This window comes from Eumetopias jubatus, unplaced genomic scaffold (genome assembly GCF_037043125.1).
Source record: "Eumetopias jubatus isolate StellerSeaLion01/CBP00866 unplaced genomic scaffold, mEumJub1_p1.0 scaffold_12, whole genome shotgun sequence".
In the NCBI taxonomy this organism is placed as follows: domain Eukaryota; kingdom Metazoa; phylum Chordata; class Mammalia; order Carnivora; family Otariidae; genus Eumetopias; species Eumetopias jubatus.
Genome location: NW_028274818.1, coordinates 86,511,506 through 86,532,373, shown reverse-complemented (window position 1 = coordinate 86,532,373; position 20,868 = coordinate 86,511,506). Strand labels below are relative to the sequence as shown.

At 44.0% G+C, this 20,868-nt stretch overlaps 1 protein-coding gene across 7 annotated transcripts in view; it reads right to left on the bottom strand.

The window, feature by feature from the left end:
- OTOA (otoancorin) overlaps positions 1 to 17,179 on the bottom strand; it is a 61,331-nt gene extending 44,152 nt beyond the window's left edge. For all 7 annotated transcript variants that reach the window (XM_028090391.1, XM_028090392.1, XM_088029029.1 and 4 more), the window contains exons 1-9: positions 17,085 to 17,179; positions 16,483 to 16,511; positions 16,360 to 16,390; positions 16,216 to 16,243; positions 14,395 to 14,482; positions 11,600 to 11,731; positions 8,630 to 8,865; positions 5,492 to 5,595; positions 1,554 to 1,654 (exon numbers count right to left, since the gene is read on the bottom strand). In XM_028090391.1, the coding sequence (XP_027946192.1) occupies positions 1,554 to 1,654; positions 5,492 to 5,595; positions 8,630 to 8,865; positions 11,600 to 11,731; positions 14,395 to 14,482; positions 16,216 to 16,243; positions 16,360 to 16,390; positions 16,483 to 16,511; positions 17,085 to 17,175 (840 nt within the window). In that variant the 5' untranslated portion in view covers positions 17,176 to 17,179. The remainder of the gene's footprint in view (positions 1 to 1,553; positions 1,655 to 5,491; positions 5,596 to 8,629; positions 8,866 to 11,599; positions 11,732 to 14,394; positions 14,483 to 16,215; positions 16,244 to 16,359; positions 16,391 to 16,482; positions 16,512 to 17,084) is intronic.
- Between the last annotated feature and the right edge of the window lie 3,689 nt (positions 17,180 to 20,868).

The following is a 20,868-nucleotide window of genomic DNA, read 5'->3' as shown; positions in this document are numbered from 1 at the left end:
AAGTTTACAAATGGGCCTCGGGTGATGAAAAACAGTGTGTGCTCCCTTGGTAAGATACAAATATAGAGAAAGATAGAAATATATAGATTCAACTTTATTAAATACACCATTCAGATTCTTTCTGTTCTTATTCATTTTCTGCCTAGGTGTCCAAGGGTATCAAGCTGAAGTCTCCCATCTTTCTATGCAGTTATTCTGTGCTCATGAAGTCGTCTCTCCCTTGTGGATTCTATTCTTTGTCCATACAAAATTCCCCCTTAGTGTTGGTACCCGGTGGGGCTTTGCCTCCCTTCGCTACACTTTAGAAGATGAAGAAAAGTTGCAAATGACCTCTTGATCTTAGAAATTCCTCCCCAGGGGTCCAGCTTCCTAACAATTTAATCTCCACCTAACTTCCAGAAGTTCGCTCAATATTGGGAAAGTAAAATTGAGGTTAATCCATTTTATAACTGCAGATTACAAAACTGAAAGATGTTTGAAATAGTCTCAGCCCCCTAGGTCAAAAGAGGAACCTAGATACGTCAACTATACTTCAATTAAAAATTTTAAAAATTTTTCTTAAAAAGAAGAACCTGGGGGCACCTGGGTGGCTCAGTTGGTTAAACATCTGCCTTTGGCTCAGGTCATGATCCCAGAGTCCTAGAATCAAGTCCCATGTCGGGCTCCATGCTCAGCTGGGAGCCTGCTTCTCTCTCTGCCCCTCCCCCTGACGCTTGTGCTCTGTCTCTGTGTCTGAAATAAATAAAATCTTTAAAAAAGATAAAGAAAAAGAAGAACCTGGTTCTGCGTCTGGTTTCATAATAAGCCGACATTGTTGGATCAATTGGCCCTTGAGAGAGCCAGTCATGTGATACAAACACTTCTCTCACTGACCAGGAGAAAGTCAAGACACACATGATAAAAACTGGAGGCAAGCCCTAAAGTCTTTATGAATGCCTCCCTGTTGGCAACATGCTTTGGAGACTGCATTCCAGAATCATGATGCCCAAGGGATTTCAGTGTCACTGGGTCAACAACAGGAGGACAGACAGGTTGGCCAGTGAGTGAAAGTAACCTTAGAACTTGTACATTTCTTAACTGTAAACTCTACCGTTAAAATCCAATCATTGCTCATACTGAAATAGCTATCAATAGAAGTAGCTATAAATAGAAGTCGCTAGTAATCCATGATTCGTTTGATTTGGGTTCATGCTTCCAAGGACCAGAAACTCTATAGCTATTGTCCTTGGCCTTTCTTGAATACAAAAATACCCTAAAATGATTTTTGGTTCACAGCCAACATTTTCTTTATATCATGTTGGTTCACACTGGAGCTACCCTGGTTGTCTACAATTCTTGTTCTTTTCTTGGTTCGTCTGCACTAAAAGCAATCTGATGACCAACGACTTGAGGCCTCATCCCAAGAGTTTTCTTCAGAGATTCAAGATATATTGGCCGAGGTGGGTATCCAGTTTTCCAGGGCACCTCGACTGGCTGAACATGAGAGGTTTAGAATACACCTTTCCCCAGATGGCTCGGTGATGGGAACATGGAAATGTATGTTTCCCACTTACTTCTAAAGGACTAATTTTCACAATTTCTTCAAATGATAGGTGAACCATGTATCTTCCCAAAATCCATAAGTTTTCTGCACTGACCCATGAAACAGAGTCATCTGCAAAAAAATATATAAATGGAGAAATACGTAAATAAATAAATAAAAGCCCCTGCCTGGTATGTGATAATCAAAATCATCTTTGACGTCAGGACTTCCTTCCTATGTTCATTCATTCGTTCAACAACCATTCATGGACAGCCTCCTACCTAGGAGACGTTACGCTACACATAGGCAATCACAGATACCAGCCACCTGAGGCTTTGTTCCTCAGCAGCATGGTCCCTGGACTAGCAGCACCAGGACCATCTGGAAACTTATTAAAAATGCAGATTATTTAAAAAAATGCAGATTATTTGGGGGTACCTGGGTAGTGCGGTCAGTTAAGTGGCCGACTCTTTATTTCTGCTCAGGTCATGATCTTGGGGTCGTGGGATTGAACCTGCCTTGAGCTCTGCGCTCAGTGTGGCGTCTGCTGTGTTCCCCTCTCCCCTCTTTCTCTGCTCCTCCCCCCGCTCACACTTGCTCTCTCTCTCTCAAATAAATAAATAAGTAAAGTTTTTAAAAAAAAGATTCCTTTAAAAAATGCAGACTATTTTTTAATAGTTAAGATCACAAAATATAGTTTTACTTTTAGTTGGCTTAGTTACTAAATAATCTGGCAACTTGAAATATACATGACTCTTTCATTACTACCGGTAACAATCATTATCAGCCTTATTGATTAGCACCAGGTTACAGTATTTGAGCCAAACCAACTACTCATCCTTCCTCATATGCACCCCAAATGTTCTCCAAATCTTCTCTCATGTGGGCCCTTTTCATCAGCTAGGATGCCTTTGCCCTAACTCTTCTGCTCTGAAATCCTATCTTCAGAATTGAGTTCAAACATTCCCTCTTCCCTCTAAAGCCTTGTCTTGTCTCCTCAGCCATCAGTAATTTCCCCCTCCTCTGAATTCCCAGAAGATTCTGTCGCTCTGTTCAGGCATTTGAAATTGCTCGTCAGCGGGATGTCAGTGGGACTTCAAGAACCATCAAGTCCAGGCTCCATTTGGACTTCACATTTCACTAAGCTAGAATCAACCTCATTGCCTCCAATCCTTCAGTAAACGACTTTTACACACAACAACATTGCGTTGGCGGCATTTGGGGGAAATGGAAGAAGCAGGGGAGCGTTTACAGGACACAGTGACTTCATCACCAAGAGCTGTTGCAAAAAGCCAGGGGCAATGATTCTCATGCCCAGACAAGATGGTGAAGTCAGCGGCGGTATGGGCTGGGTCACAAGACCAACAGGATGCCTCGTCAGCCTGGGAATCAGAGCTCTTGGGGTGAGCAGAGAGAAATGCCCTAGGATCCCCTAGATGAGATGAAGACTCTGGACATTTGACTTGGTTATTAGAAGGGCTGGTCCCCGAAAGCTAGAGAACTGGGTGGTGTGCCACTAAACTCATCAAGAACCAAGTTGAGTTGTTAATTTTAGATTAGTTATAAAGCATAAAGCGTATTTCTGCAGACCAAGGATCCCAAAGATGGGGATATTTTTAACACCCAAAGTATTCCCAGTTAGCTCAAGGAACTTCATGAAAAATAAAAAGCTTAAATGCCAAGTAGAATTCGTTTTAATTCACTTGAGTATAATAATAAAACATAGCATATAGGAATTTTAGAAGGAATGTCTGTCTCTAATTAAATTCTGGCGACAAGGACTTAGGGAAGTCTAGAGGCTGAGTGGCTCTCTCAGGGTTACACACGGTGAGATTCAGATTTCTGGAGGCTGTAAATATGCATCAGGTAGAGGGAATTCTGCCACACACTGAAGACATCGATTATTCTGTTGTGGGACACTCCTTATACACAAATCTCAGAGCTTAATTCCAGGAAAAGGATTGATTGGCCCTCACTACACTCCAGTCCCACAGGCTTCCTTTATGTTTCCCCAAAACACTGAGCTCATTCCCACCCCAGGGCCTCTGTGTTTGCTGTTCTCCTGCCTGCAACACCCTTCCCCCCAAAGCCTCACAGGACCCGTTCCATTTTCTCATTATGGTCTCAATTCAAATGTCAGGTCCTCTCTGATTCTTCAGTCCAGAGGCTGGCAAACTACATAGCCCACCAGCCAAATCCAACCCACCACCTGCTTTTGTGGAGGCTGTGAGCTTGGTTTTTACGCTCCTAAATAGTTGGAAGTAACATCAAAAGACTATTTTGTGGCATGTGACAATTGTGAAATCCCAATTTCAAGGCCCATAAATAAGGTTCCCCTGGGACCCAGCCCCGCCTGCTCACCTGATATCAATATCTGCTTTAGCACCAGAACATGAGAGTTGATTCACTGAGCCAGACTACAGGCCCACAGAGCCTAAGATATTTACTCTGACCCTTTATGGAAAACGATGGCCAAGTCCCGTTCTGGTCCAAAGCACTAAGCCTTTCCATAACATTCATCCATTTTATTTTATTTTCTTCATAGCACCTACTGGTGCCTGAGCCCTCTCTCTCTCTTAATTTGCTGGTTTAAAACTTTTCTCCACCTACCCTCCCCCAATAAAACAAGAGCTCTATGAGAGCAGAGACTTTGTCTTTGTCTTATTTTCCTCTGTATCTCCAGGGGCTGACTCACGGTAGGATTTGGTAAGTGTTTAAAAAGTTTACTCCGTTTACACGACTCACATTAAAAACTCAACAAATTGAAGCCATCTGAGACATTGTCTGCATTACTCATCTACACAATCATTCTTTTCTTTTTTTTCAGTTGTAGTAAATATAACATAAAGTTTACTAACTTAACCATTTGTAAGCGGATGGTTCCGCGCTATTAAGTACATTCACTTCGCTGTGCAACCATCAACACCATCCACCTCCAGAACATTTTCGTCTCGCAAAACCAAAACTGTCCCCAAGAAACAACGACTCCCCACTTCCCCCTCCTCCCAGCCCCTGGCAACCACCCTTCCTACTTTCTGGCTCCATGAATTTGACTCCTCTAATACATATCTGTAAAATAAATGAGTCTTGACCTACTTCTGCCTCGGCTGCCAGGAAACTTTGAGCTAAATTTCTGTGCTTTATTGCCTAGATTTCCTTTTAAAAATTTACCGCGTCCCACTCTAATCCAGATTTATGATAGATTTTTGAACTTGAAACCTTACTCTAAAGGTTCTCTTTGAATCCAAGACGCAGTCGTTATTTACGTTCCACTTACAAACTAGGACAGCCCATTGATTTTAAGATGCAGAGGCATCCTTATTTTGGAGACTTGAACGTGTGGGAAGTGTATGGATGGAATAGGGTATGGGTTTGTTTTGGGTTTTTTCAGTTTTGTTTATTTGGGGCACCTGGGTGGCTCAGTCAGTTAAGCGTCCGCCTTCAGCTCAGGTCATGATCTCAGGGTCCTGGGATCGAGTCCTGCATCGGGCTCCCTGCTCAGTGGGGAGCCTGCTTCTCCCTCTGTGGCCTCTGCCACACACACCGCCCCCCCGCCACTCATGCTCTCTCTCTTTCTCTATCAAATAAATAAAATCTTAAAAAAAAAAAACACACATTTTATTTATTTGGGAGAGAGAGCGCTAGAGTGAGAGACAGCATGAGCCAAGGCAGAGGGAGAGGGAGAAGCAGACTCCCCTCTGAGCAGGGAGCCCGATGCAGGACTCAATCCCAGGACCCTGGGATCATGACCTGAGCCGAAGGCAGACGCTGAACTGACTGAGCCACCCAGGTGCCCCTGGGGTATGTGTTTTATTCCATAAACCACATCAAACCCTTTTCGGAAGGTGGGAAGGACGGGTAAAAATAAAAAATAACAATGAAATCAAATCCCTATCTTCAGAGAGGAAGCACTACTTTTAAGGATGGACTCCCCCTGAAAAGTGATCCCACTCCGAAGCCCAGGCTCACCAGTAGCCTTGGAGGACGTCTGCAAAATCCCAGTCATCCAGGAGTAGAGAGCTCTCTGGGAATGAGCCGAGGTTTGGTCGTAGAGATCTTTGAACACCGCAGATCTAAATGACAAACATGGGCATCAATTTCGGAACAAACAGGTGGAGGACTTGAGACAGGGTCAAAACAGCCAATGGACCCAAAGCTGTCTTGTGTTAAAAAGCCTTCCCAGTCCCCTGCTACGTGTAGCTATTGGCCCATTTATCCTCTGTCCTTCACATCTAAATATCTTCCAAAGAGTGCTCTCCACTTCCTCACCTCTTAGTCACTTCTTTTTTGTTGTTGCTGTTGTTTTATTTTTTTATTTCTTAAGATTTTATTTATTTATTTGAGAGAGAATGCGTGTGCGCACAAAAAGTGGGGGGAGGGGCAGAGGGAGAGGGAGAAGCAGACTCCCCACTGAGCAGGGAGCCGGACTCAGGGTTCAGTCCCAGGATCCTAGGATCATGACCTGAGCCAAAAGCAGACACTTAACCGACTGAGCCACCCAGGCACCCCTCTTCTTTTTTTGTAACAGCTTTATGGAGATATAATTCCCACATCATATAATTCACCCGTTGAAAATGTACAATTCAATGGTGTTCCCAGAGTTGTGCAACCATCACCACATTCAATTTTAGAACTTTTTAAACATCTCAAAAAGAGGGGCGCCTGGGTGGCTCAGTCGTTAAGCGTCTGCCTTCGGCTCAGGTCATGATCCCAGGGTCCTGGGATCGAGCCCTGCATCGGGCTCCTTGCTCCGCAGGAAGCCTGCTTCTCCCTCTCCCACTCTCTCTACTTGTGTTCCCTCTCTCGCTGTGTCTCTCTCTCTGTCAAATAAATAAAATCTTAAAAAATAAAAAATAAAAAAATAAACATCTCAAAAAGAAACACCATACCCTTTAGCTACCACCCCCCAACTACGAGTCACCCCAACCCCTAGAAACTACTCATTTACTTTCTGTCTCCATAGATTTGCCTCTTCCGGACATCTCAGATAAATGGAAGCAGGCGATATGTCATCTTTGTGACTGGCTTCTTTCACTTGGCATGATGTTTCCAACGTTCATGCATGTTGTACAATGCATTAGCACTCCATTCATGGCCTTTTCAGGGCCAAATACTATTCCACAGTCTGTGCCTGCTACATTTTGTTTATCTATTCACCAGCTGATGGACCTCTGGGTTGTTTCCACCTTTGATCTATTATGAACAGTGCTGCTGTAAACACTCATGTGCCCGTTTTTGTGCGGACAGACATTTTCATTTCTCTTGGATAGATACCCAGGAGCAGAATTGCTGGGTTAGATGACAGCTCTGTCCTTGGCCTTTCAAGGAACTGCCAGATTGTTGTCCAAAGAGGCTGCATGATTTCACATTCTCACCCATAGTATATGAGGGTGCTGATTTTCTCCATATCCTCACCGACACTGGTTAGTATCTGACATCCTGGTTTTGGGGTTGTTGTTTTTTTTTAAGTTTTTGTTTAAATTCCAGTTAGCTAATGTAATATTAGCTTCAAGGGTACAATATAGTGATTCAACATCTCCATACAACACCCGGTGCTCATCACAAGTGCACACGTTAATTCCCATCACCTATTTAACCCATCCCCTACCCACCTCCCCTCTGATAACCATCAGTTTGTTCTCTGCAGTTAAGAGTCTGTTTCTTGGTTTGTCTTTCTCTCTCTCTTTTTCCCCTTTGCTCATTTGTTTTCTTAAATTCCACATATGAGTGAAATTATATGGTATTTGTCTTTCTCTGCCTGATTTATTTCACTTAGCATAATACTCTCTAGTTCCAACCATGTCATTGCAAATAGCAAGATTTCATTCTTTTTATGGCTGAGTAATATCCATGATATATATATGATGATCACACCTTCTTTATCTATTCATCAATTGATGGACACTTCAGTGGTTTCCATAATTTGTCTATTGCAGATACTGCTGCTATAAACACTGGGGTGCATGTATCTCTTCAAAATAGCATTTTTGTATCCTTTGGGTAAATACCTAGTAGTGCAATGCTGGATCATAGGATAGTTCTCTTTTTAACTTTTTGAGGAACCGCCATACTGTTTCCAGAGTGGCTACATCAGTTTGCCTTCCCACCAAGAGTGTGAAAAGGTCCTCTTTCTCCGCATCCTCACCCACACCTGTTATTTCTTGTGTTGTTGATTTTAGCCATTCTGACAGATGTGAGATGGTATCTCACTGTAGTTTTGATTTGCATTTCCCTGATGCCGAGTGACGGTGAACATCTTTTCATGCGTCTATTATCTGTGTGTCTTCTTTGGAAAAATGTCTGTTCATGTCTTCTGCCCATTTTTTAACTGGATTATTTGGTTTTGGGGTGTTGAGTTTTAAAAGTTCTTTATATACTTTGGATACTAACCCTTTATCAGATATGTCATTTGCAAATATTTATCTGACATTTTGATGTCAGATAAATATCATTTTGATATTTATCATTTGATATCATTTGATATCATTGATATCATTTGATATCTGACATTGTCCCCTCCCCACCACACCTCTCCTCGTGGTCCCAGTCACCAACGACCTCCTTGTTGCCATACGCAGCAGTCCCATTTAGTCCCAATATGACTTGACCTTATAGTAATGATATCAAAGTTACTTTTTAAATAAATGTTAATTAAAAAGAATGAGTCATGGGGCTCCTGGGTGGCTCAGTCAGTTGGGCATCTGCCTTCAGCTTGGGTCCTGATCCCAGGGTCCTGGGATTGAGCCCTGCATCAGGCTCCCTGCTCAGTGGGGAGCCTGCTTCTCCCTCTCCTGCTCCCCGTATTGTGCTTTCTCTCTGTCAAATCAATAAAATCTTTTAAAAATAAAAATAATGAGTCACTATAAAAAAAAAACAAGTAAAGAATAGTATCAGTGGTGTACAGATAGGGCAAAAATTGTGAGGGTGGTACCAGAATGACCGACATTTGGGAGGCACTGCTTTAGTCAAACCATTTCTAAACCCCACAGATGTTAAGCTCTGCTCCAGGCCTCACATGTTAACCTGCTCCCCTTGCTTTCTCCCCTCTGCCGTATATTACCTCTGAGGAATGGGGAGTGGGGTTCATGGGCTGGGGGAAACCCTCACAGGTTCTTGAAAGCGTCCTCACGCAGGTCCCGGGGGAGCTTCTCTGCGATGTCCGGCTGCAGAAGGCTGCCTGAGGAGCCCCTCAGCACCCTGCCCAGGATCTCCACACACTCCAGCGAGTTCAGCACCTGGAAACACCTCTCCAGGGTGATGAGAAACAGGCTGCGGTTCACACCAGGGCTCTGCAAGGCTTGTTTCCGGATCTCTCCCAAGTCAATAACAATGTCTTCCAGCTCCTAAAATAAAGAAAGAAGCTAGGATTGTCTTGTGAGAGGCCTCTAGATTTGGAAGCCCTGGGAGGAACCACACTTAGTAGTGGGGAAATTCAGGACCACTGTTTAACAACACTGCTCTGTCAAACCTTCTAGAACTTTCCATTTATTACAGAACAAAGTTGAGGCCTTCACCTGCCTCTCCCACACTAGGCCACTTCTCACTCTCCAGGTATACCACATGACTCACACCTCAGGCACATGCTTGAGCTGGAATTCCCTCCCCACCTCCTTCCTCTAGTGAAATCCAGCTCATCCCTCATGGATAAGCTTAACTGTCATCACCTTCTTGGTGAAGTCTTCCCAAATGTCCTCCTACTTTGGTCAAATCAAATCTCCCTCCACTAAGTGCTCCCAAATGCACCTTGAGCCAAACTCCATGATGCATTAGAGATGCTTATGGGCCTGTCTTTCCTCCATGCCAATGGTTCTCAACCCTGGCTACACATCAGAATCCCTGGGGAGGTGATCCCAGCACCGCCATACAGAGTCTGATTTAACTGCTCTTCGGTGGAGCCCAGGTAGCTGACCATAGTGTGCAGTAGGGGTTGAGCCAGAAAAGTCCTTGAGGCCCACGCCATGTGCCTAGTGGAATGCCTGGTATCCAGAAAATATTGAGAAAGCCTGTTAGGATGAATGAATGAATGAATAAATGAATGAGCGAATGAATGAATGATTCTTTTGAACCACAGAACCCAGGAATGCTGACAGGGCTTGGTCACAATTTGATTGGCACCTGTCTTTCACCCAGCACACCCTGCAAACATAATAACCATCACTGACTGAGCAAAGACCACACACTCAACAAATGTTATATGCTATTATCTCAAGATCACAGGTGATGTAAACAAGAGATAGAATAAGCAACCTTCCCAAACTTACACAGAGCTAGGATCTGAAACAGGTGTATCTGCATCCAAGCCCACACTTCTAACCATGACCGAGTGTTTCCTAACTTCGGTCATTTACTCTCTGGGGGTAAACAGTGTAATGGTTAGGAATGCAGCTCAGGAGTTCTGCAGCAGAGGTCTGTGGATAGAATTTAGGGCATAAGTAAACACTGGAGGAAACTGCACCTTCATTTTACTGCCACAGAACTTACTTCCAGCATTTCCTTCAGGAATGAATGTAGACAATAAGCCACCAAAGCACTAGCAGGACCTTGGATTTGTCATCAGTAGAAATCTGAAACTTTCATAACGCATTACAGTTGTCACAGATACCTTGAAATCTCCTTTATAATCAATACCTCCTCAAAATTACAGAAGCTATTTGACTCAGAGTTAAATCTTGTCATTGGATGTGTTAAGCACATCAATTACTATATTCCAAATGTGTTTGTTTTATATATTTTAATAAATGTCCTTCAATAGAATTGGCTTCCTTTATAATCCTTTGTGTTTTATTTTATAGATTTTTCACAAGTTATTCTGAGAAGGGGCCCATGGGCTTCACGAGATGCCAGAAGGACTCACAGCTGGAGTCAGGAGCCCAGGTTCCAACGTCAGACCTCCCACTTTCGAGCTGTGTATGCAAGGTTATTCATTCAACCTCTCCAAGCCCATTTCCTTATCTGAATATTGAAATGGTAAGATTATTATTGTCCTTATCTCAGAATGTCCTGGAAGGGATTCAGTTGGTCCATGCATGTTAAACCCTGAGAACAGTGTTGGCAAACTATGATTCACAGGCCAAATCTGGCCCACTGCCTGTTTTTGTGAATAAAGTTTTATTGGAACACATCCATGCTCATTCATTTGCCTGCCACCTATGGTTGTTTTCTTGCTACAACAGCAGAGTTGAGCAGCTGTGACAGAGAATACATGGCCTGCAAAGCCTAAAATATTTAGTATCAGGTCCTTTATAGAAACAGCCTGCTGAATGTTCCCTTAGAATAACACCTGACACATAGTAAACCCTCAACAAACATTAATCAATATCATTTTCATAGACCAGTATCCTCAGTTTTGTCATACCTTTGCACTGCCTTTACTATTATTTACCTCAGACTTTTTTTTTAAACCGACTCTTTTTTTTCCTAAACTTAAATTCATTTCAATAGGAAACATTACATCTCTACCAAACTCACAGGTTGGATGTACCCATTCTATTTTAATAACAGACATTAAAGTAAGTCTGTAACTACTAAAATGTTTATACAGTTCAACTCCTTCTAGGAAACACTGTTTCCCACATTAAAGTGTCTCCGATAAAGAAAACTCTAAACCTCACCTTTCTGGGTCCCAAGGATTTTTCAGGGTCTCATAGACCTTGCTCTGTGATGATGCTCTTTGATCGCCAACTTTATTTTGTGGAAATCTATTTCTGGTTTTTTTTCCTACCCCCAGACTGTAAACTCCTTGAAGGCAGGGGTTGTCGTTCATCTTTCAACCCAGTGTCCACTGATGCATAGTAATCATTTATGGATGTTTATTGAGCCAAACTATTAGAAGCTCCTTGGTACCCCTCATCTCTTAGCTCCCATAAGAATATATACTATAAGGCTCTTCATTTGAACTTTGGAAAAAGTAAGTGAGAAAGCCAAGGTCTGCAAGCTCCTGGTTGGAGGGGGGGGTTGAAGGGAGAAGGTGGGAGGAAGACATAAAGAAGGCCTGAGTCAGGCTCAGCTGGAGTCAACTCAACAAATACCATCTGGCTCTGGATTTCCCCTACTCCCGGGGTGCCAAAAACACCTCACCAAGAGGTCCTTCTTGTCTTCTAAGAGGCATTTCATGGCGGTGCAGAATTGCTGAGCATCTGTTTCCCTCAGGTCCTCCAGCAGCTTCTGGGGCTGGTACAGACGCTGCTCCAGGTGGTGTTCCACGGCTGCCTGGATTTGGGGTGTTGAGAAGACACAGTGAGGACAGAACAGGAGCACATGGTCAGCACCACGGCCAGCAGCCCAGCCAGGCCACCTCCTTCCCAGCAGAGCCCACCAGCTGGCAGCTAGCCCTCATGTTTGGTTTGGATGTCTCCAAAATTTTTCATTAGCTGCCAATGTTTCAAAGTCAGGGGATTCCCCACAAAAATCCAGACTTCCAAGTTCTCTTGGAAAACACAAAGATTTGGCAATGCTAGGCGTATCCCCTTCCTGGTGAGAATAGCAGGCCGGGGAGAAGCTCTTCCCCATAATTAAGCTCCTCTTCACCACCCACCCAGCCAGCCGATTTCCCCGTGGCCTGCCTGGTCCCTATAGGTGATTGGGGTTTCAAGTCCAGAGCAGTTGGCCTCTGTCCAGGCAGTTTACCACCCCCCGACTGGCACGGCTCAAACCCTTTCCCACGCCCCAAGCTACCAGCGTAGAAGCAAAATTCAGGCAGCATGAACAAACTCCCTCTTGGCATCCCCTCAGAAGTGAGGAGGAGAGGACAAAAGCGTCTCCTAAAAGAGATTACCTCTGCTGTCTGGGGAATTATTTTCTAAATCTCCGTTAAATAAAAGTGCTCTAGAGAGGCAGCATATTGTGATGGCATGTGCAAAGCTGGGCTCTAGAGCCAGACAACCCATGGGAACATCCCCACATTGCCACCGACTAGCTGTGTGGCCTGGGACAAGTTATTTAACTAGGATTGGTAGATAAAACACAGGATGCCCAGTTAAATTTGAATTGCAGTTAAACAGTGAATAATTTTTCAACATAAGTATGTCCCAAAAATTGCATGGGATATATACTGAAAAAATTATTCCTTGTACATCTGCAAATCAAATTGAACCGGGAACACTCTTTTTTAAAGCAACCTCTACACCCAACGTAGAACTCACACTCACAACCCAAAGATCAAGAGTCACACACTCCACCGACTGAGCCATCCCAGTGCCCTGGGAATACTGTGTTTTTATTTGCTAAACAGGCAACACTACTTTGGGGCCTCAGTTTTCTCAGCTGAAAAACAGACACCGTAGAAACTTACTACATAGGGTTTTTATGAGGATGAAAGGAGTGTGTGTAAAGTGTTTTCAACAGTGCCTAGCATATAGATCAATAAGTGTCACCCATTATTCCCTATCTTGCATGCGTTGAATAATGATTTACTCAGTGACTCTCCCACTAGAATGAAAGGCCCATGTAGGTAGTAATGTGACTGCCTTGTTCTCTTCTGAGTCTCCAGTGTCTAGAATAATGCCTGGCAGAGATCAGAGGTTAGATAAGTAGATACTGAATGAATAAATAAATTTATACAAAGGAAGAGAGAGAAGATATCTACTAGTCAGGTTAAAATATACACATCTCATGAGAAAACACTGCTGGAGAGAAAAGGGGCAGGCATTACTTGCCTTTAGGTAGCCACAGACTGATGAAGAGAAGAAAGAAAGCAGATGCCATGAGGCCAAGAGCCACCTCCAGGTAATGGGTGTCCTGGTAAAGGGTTAGCAACCAACTCCCTGAATGTAGCTCTCATGTGAATGTTGGTTGATATTTTCATTTTCATTATAAAGTAAATAAAAACTGGAACAATAAAGATATCAGGACTTCATTCATTCAGATGTCAGAACTTCATTCATTCAGATGTCCCAACTTCATTCGTCAATGACATGACTTCTTTGCTGAGTTGGAGAGTTTTTGAATACCGAAAGAATATTTCCTCAATTTTCTGTGCTATTCACAGTATAATGGTAAAGATACAACATACTACCCTGGGCTGACGATCATGCTGATGAGGCACATGCTGTCCAGTTTGCCACAGTCCCCGGCAAGCCCTACTGCTCCACAAATATCTTCATCATCTATTACCATGCCTGCGCTACTGTTTTTCTTACAGTAGAGTTAAAAGGGAAGAAAAATATTTTTTGAACCCATAATCAGGAGACTGATCATTACACCCAAAGAGCCAGTCTCCTGTAATTCTGTTTAGCAAAAGAATCCCACAAGTTTTAGCAGACTAGGTGGCTTCTCAGAAAGGCCTCTCTTCTTACTGCTGACATGTGACTGTGGACTATGAGCCAACGGGATGTGGGCAGGAAGAAGGGGGCAACTTGCAGGTCATGTCCTTAAAGAGAAGATGCTCGCCCTTTGCTTCCTCTTTCCCACCACCCCCTCTCCTGAGCTGGAGAATAGATGTGCTATTTCAATCACGTGGGCAACAACTCCCTAGAGGATGACAAAGCAACCAGGTAGAAGGAAGCTGGACCCCTGGATAGTCTTTTGAAAGAGAGCTTCCTCTCTTCTCTGGATCTCCCACCGAGCTCTGAACTGTCTAACAAGAGATAGAGATAAACTACATTGTTTGTATCCCTGGAATTTGGGGTCTCTTTGTTACAGCAGCCCAGCCTACACCCTAATACACCAAGTCTCCAGCAGAGGCAGAAAGGAGGAAAAACACAAAAGAACTTGTGTCATGTTTCAAAACAACTGGACAGAACACGTTTCCTTGTGGAAGTGAAAACTAGCTCTATACCTTATAGTCCACTTCCCCATCCTACCTGGCCCCTGAGTTTACAACCCTGGAGTGCTGAGAGGGAAATATATGACAGGGATGAGTCTCAGGTACACACCTGCAGGCTGGGGATGGTGAAGGCGACATTCCGTGAATTCAGATAGGCCAGGATTCTGTGAGACAGGTCTGCCGTCCACCCATGGGAGCTTCAGTTGAAGACAGGAGAAGGTCACAATGACAGGTTCCCCTATGATGAGTGGTTCTCCTACTTGCCAAGTGGCCAGGAGACCAGAGTTCAGGCAGGATGTGGGGAATGGGCCGGGGATGCTAGGAACCTCTTGTCTGGAGAGGTAGGAGATTTGTTAACCTGGCACAGTGGTGGGGAAGTTCCCCAATCTACGAATCTTCCAGGATCCCATTCTCTCAAAGACAATTATCAGTTTCTGAGCTGTGTGCAATATTCTAATTCCTGTAACAATCCACTTGGATTAACTACAACCCAAACAAACTGACTTGGAAAGATGTCCTTACTATGCTAAATTTAAAAAGCAGATACAATGTATATCATGAGAGGCTGGAATAGCATAGTTAAGAGTGTGAACTCAAAACCCGAATTCAAATCCTGGCTCTGCCACTTAATTGTGTGGCCTCAGGCAATTTACCGAATTTTCCTGTGCCTCAGTTTCCCTTTCTATGTGATATAGCTAAAAATTGTGAAGATTCTAGTTGTTCACACATGTAAAGTGCTTAAAACAGTACCCAACCACATAGAAAATGCACAATCTCATTCAGAACAGCCAAAAATTGGAAATGACCCAAATGTCCAACAACAAGCAAAAGGTTAAACAAATATCATACGTCCATTCAGTGGAAAGTCACCCATCAATAAAAAAGGAATGAGTTGGACTTCAGCTTCCAGCTATGATGGAGTAACTGGCCGCAGATAAATCTTCCTGCCTTCAACAACTGGAAGGCCTTTATAATCCCATTTTTGTTACTAAATAAGTAGATGGATGAATAAATGAACACAAAAATAGACAGATAGGTAGATAGATAGATAGATAGACAGATTTCAGCCTGAAAGAATATATCCAAAACTATCAACTGGAGTTAGTTACATTAGGAAGAAGAATGTTTATGGGGACTCTTTCACTTTAACATAATTGAGTGCCCTTGTCATGGGCCCCCAAATCCCCATTTTCCCCCTCATAGTATTCATCATATTAGAATTATCTGTTAATATTTGTCTTTCCACAAGACTCTCTAGTGCCCTGCCCCCCATCCCCGTTATCTAACACCATTCTGTATGCAGTATATAACACGACAGGGCAATGGGCCCTGGAGCCCCACTACTGGATACACCCCTCAGCTCCACCACACCTCCCAGCTGCATGACCTTGATTCACCCTCCTTGTGCCTCAGTTTCACTATTCTGTCCAGTGGGAAAACAACAGGACCTTCCCTGGGGGATCTGTGAGGATTGGATATGTTTCTATGAATGAAGTGCTAAGAATGGGACCGCTACACAGTAAACACTCAATAAATGTTAGCAGTTGTACCAGAACAGAGAGGAATAAAAGTTTGTGAAACAAATGTATCTGCTTTAAAACACCTGTGCACTGGTTGATGTTTTTTTGTAAGGCATATGTACATACACATTACTTTTTACAATTAAGAGACGTCCCTTTAGGAATTTTTTTTTATTATTATTTGAGAGTGAGAGAGAGCACAAGAAGGGGGAGAAGCGAGGGAGAGGGAGAAGCAGGCTCCCCGCTGAGCAAGGAGCCCGACGCAGGACTCAGTCCCAGGACCCTGGGATCATGACCCGAGCCGAAGGCAGACACCTAACCGACTGAGCCACCCAGACGCCACCCCCCGCCTTAGGAAGTTTTATCGGACATCTAGTCCATCCTTTCCCCTCCCCTCTAGGGTGGGTTACCTTTGAAACTGTATGAGATCCAGTAATGCTACACGGGAATAAAATAAAAAGACAGCTTTAAAAGAATCATTCCAGAGAGATCACAGGCACATTCTGTCTGAAATTTTTAGAAGCAGCAAAGTGGGGACAGAGGGGGGACATTACCATTCAGATAGCTTCCATCTATTATTTCTTCCTAAAAGGCAAAGAAATAATGTGAACTAAAACATCCAAAAGTTGGCAGTTCCAGTAGAAGAGATTTAGATTAAAAGAAAATGGGATACTCACCGCCATTTTTTGCAACAGTGGATGCAAATCTGTAAGAAAGCCATTGAAGGTAAAACTAGAATTGAATTTTGTAATCTTCAGAAATATACATATGGGGCGCCTGGGTGGCTCAGTTGGTTGAGCGACTGCCTTCGGCTCAGGTCATGATCCTGGAGTCCCGGGATCGAGTCCCACATCGGGCTCCCTGCTCAGCGGGGAGTCTGCTTCTCCCTCTGACCCTCCCCCCTCTCATGCTCTCTCTCTCTCTCTCTCTCTCATTCTCTCTCACAAGTAAATAAATAAAATCTTTAAAAAAAAAAAAGAAATATACATATGGGTTAGGAAAAGATCCCTCCCCAAAAAAAGTCACTCGTGAAGGAAAATTTTAGTGAACTTTAATTATACCTGTGCTCTTGTGTCCCCAGGGTGAGAAAACCCTGGTTTGAAAACCCTTTTAGAATAATCCTGAAAATCCTACACATATGTGTGTATGCACACACACACTCACATGTATGCACACACCCCGGATACTCTACAGCACCTTGTACCTAAGTTGATCCATCCCACTATCTTCCCTGAGATGTGTGGAAACTATGGCAGATTATTCCTCCCTCAGGACTTACCCTGCCTGGAATCTGGAACTCTATGACTTGCCACGCCATGGCTCAGAAAAAGGAACAGGAAAAGAAAATATGTCCTAGGTTCCTGGGACATCCTCCTGTAGTTAATTCAAGCACAGAAGTGATTCAGGTTTGTATTTTTAAAATATATTTAAGAACATTCAGAAGACTTGGGGCACCTGGGTGGCTCAGCCAGTTAAGCGTCCAACTCTTGATTTCGACTCAGGTCATGATCTCAGGGGGCTGGAATGGAGCCCCGAGTCGGGCTCCACACTCAATGGGGAGTCTGCTTGGAGATTTCTCTCCCTCCCCCTCTGCTCCCTCCCCTAACCTCTCTCTCTCTCTAAAATAAATAAATCTTTTTTAAAAAAAGAAAGAGAACATTCAGAAGACAAAAGGAAAAAACAAATAGGCCCAGAACCCCTTGAGCTCTTTTTAAAACTACATTTTAAATTCCATGTACTTTGCTCCATCTAAACCCCTGTGCTAGTCAGACACAATCATCTCTCTCCTTGATGACAATGGCCTGTTTATGTCCTCACACCTCCTCCTGTTTCCTTAATCCAGCAGAGAGGAGTGATTAGAAGCATGGGCTCTGTTCTATCTGACAAGGGGTTTATATCTAGACTATAAAAAGAACTCTTACAATTCAGTAAGTAGAAGATAGAGGCAAGAAAAGATACAAACTTAAGTTTCATTTTAAACAAAAGAAATGGCCAGTAAACCCATAAAAGATTATCAGCATCATTAGTCATCAGGAACATGCAAATGAAATGCACAATTAGATACCACTACATAGGGGCGCCTGGCTGGCTCATTCGGTAGAGCATGCAACTCCTGATCTCGAGGTCGTAGGTTTGAGCCCCACATTGGGTGTACATACTGCTTAAAAATAAAATCTTAAAAAAAAAAAAAGGGACACCTGGGTGGCTCAGTCAGTTAAGTGTCTGCCTTCAGCTCAGGTCATGATCCCAGGGTCCTGGGATCAAGACCCACTGAGCAGGAAGCCTGCTTCTCCTTCTCCCTCTGCCCCTTCCCCTGCTCATGCTCACTCTCTCTCTCTGTCAAATAAATAAATAAAATCTTAAAAAAAAAAAAGATACCACTACATATACTAGAATGGCTAAAAGTTAAGAAGACTGACAATACCAAGTATTGATGATGATGTGGAGCAAGAAGAACCTCTTTGGAAAACTGTTTGGCAGTGTCTTATACAGTTAAATAGGCAATACTCTATGATCCACAAATTCTACCCCTGGGTATTTATCCAAGAGAAATTAAAACTTACATCCACACAAACACTTGTATAGTTTCATTCATAATAGCCCAAAACCGGAAACAACTCAATTGTCTAGGCAGAGGTGAAAGGCTCAATACGTATCATTCAATGGAACATCACTCATCAATAAAAATAAGTTGGACTTTTGCTTCCAGGTCTGATGGAAGGAGATAAACCCTCCTGCCTTAAATAATTAGAAAACCAACCAAAACAATGAAGCGAAGGCTTCCAGACATTGGACAACAGGTAGCACAAGACGGAGCTTCTAAGAGAAAGGAAACCATTGACATCAAAATATATATTGGTCTCTGCTCTGGGTTCCTGGCACAGAGTTCCCAAAACCTTAGTAAATTCCTACGTGGTAAAAGTACTAGGAGCATCTTTTGTTCCACTGAAGCGACTCTGGGTGGGCTCCTGGTGGGCTCCTGGATGGGGGCTGGTCACCAGAAAAACCAAGCCATTCTTCTCTAGTCCCACCTCCATCCTCCAGAGGAGAAAGAGGGGCTGAAAATGGAGTTAATAATTGATCATGCCTGTGCGACAAAGCCTCCAAAAAAATCCCAATAGTACAGGGCTTGGGAGCTTTCAGGTTGGTGAACACATCCACATCAGGAGGGTGACCCACCCCAACTCCACAGGGACAGAAGCTCTGGCACTGGGGACCCTCCCAGACCTTGCCCTATGTATCTCTTCATCTAGCTCTTCATCTGTATCCTTCATCATATCTTCTCATTAACTGGTAAAAGTGTTTCCCTGAGTTCTGTGAGCTGCTCAAGCGAACTGACCAAACCTGAGGAAGAGGTTGTGGGAACCTCAGATTTGTAGCTGTTGGACAGTTGGTGAGGTTCTGACAGGATGCCTGGAGGCCAGCAACGAGGAGGTCGTCGCCAGCTATCGGGAAGGTCAGAGGCCTGTCCTGGCAGCACGCCACAAGAAGCCGGATCAAACCAGCCAGCCCCAAGATGGTGGGTGCCATGACAGGAAACCCCTGGCCAAATTAGGAAGTAAAATCACAAAACCCTGCTTGCCACCCCAAGTCATGACTATTTCACCCCTGAGTTGACAACTGTCAGTAAAGGATAGAAACCCGACCCTCACGACAGGCAGCTGTCTCTTGAATGTGCTCGGTCTGTCTCTCTCTCTCTCTCTCTCTCTCTCTCACTGCTCTCATATCTCGAGAGTGTGCTTTGCACTTTAATAAACTTTCCCGCTCGTGTTAAGTCATCCACCGAGCGGTGGGTCTTTCCTCGAGTTCATTCTCGTGACAAGACCAAGAACCTTCGGTGACTCCTTCGGGTCTGGCTGGGTCGAGGCCCCAGGGCCTGGGGTCTCCCTAAGTTCACCTGGCAACACAGCCACCTCACACAGAAGTTGTGGGCAACCTGGAGACCTACTGTGTGGAAACCTGTTGTGTGGAAACCTGGAGACCTACTACTCGCTGCCTGGAGTTTGCTTCCTTGAAACGGCTCCTAGTGCGGGAATGGTGGGCACCGTGCACATTCCAAGGACAGGGGAGGGGATGAGGAGCCTCCGATTACCAGGCGCCAGCTCACGGGTGCACCCGACAGTCCTGTGATCTCTCAAATGACCTCCCCCAACAAGGGGTCACCAAACCACAACCCAAATTCTAACAAGCCGCCTGGTTTTCTGGGGCTCACAAGCTATTTTTTAATTTTTTATTTTATTTTTTTTAAGATTTTATTTATTTATTTGACAGAAAGAGACACAGCGAGAGAGGGAGCACAGCAGGGGGAGTGGGAGAGGGAGAAGCAGGCTTCCCGCTGAGCAGGGAGCCCGATGTGGGGCCGGGGCCCGATCCCAGGACCCTGGGATCATGACCCGAGCCGAAGGCAGACGCCCAACGAATGAGCCACCCAGGTGCCCCTCACAAGCTATTTTTTTAAATAGTTTAAAAAAAAAAAGCAGTATCTCTCAACACATGGAAATTTCATGTACGAAATTTATATGTTAGTGTCCATAGCAAAGTTGTAAGGGAATCGGGCCAGGCCCGTTCATGCCAGTATCATCTGTGGCTGTTTCCAAGCTTCAGTGGCAGGGCTGAGTCAGTGCAACAGAGATCAGTGTGGTCTACAAAGTCGAAAATATTTCTTCTCTGTTCCTTTGCTGAAAAAGTTCGCCAAGCGACACATGTACATATTTACAGAAGAAATGTGGTGTTTGAGAGATGGCTTCAAAATAATAGGGGAGGAGGGAGGTGGGAGGTGAGGATGGGTTTGTCAGTGGAAGCTGAGTGGTGAGCACATGAGGCTCATTATACTCTTATGTCTGCTTTTGTATGTGTTTGAAATTCTGCACATAAATGATTTTTAAAAGAAAAAGCAACGGAAGAGACTGTGTTTTTAGTGAGAGAGGGTGGAGAGATGAGGGGGAAAGGAGATGGAAGCTGCCAGGAGGGGAGGAACTAGGGGGGGGAAACAGGTGGGGATGGGTCCTTCAGGTCAAGTGGAAGGAGGGGGGAACCCTTCAAAATCTGTTTATGGGTCAAAT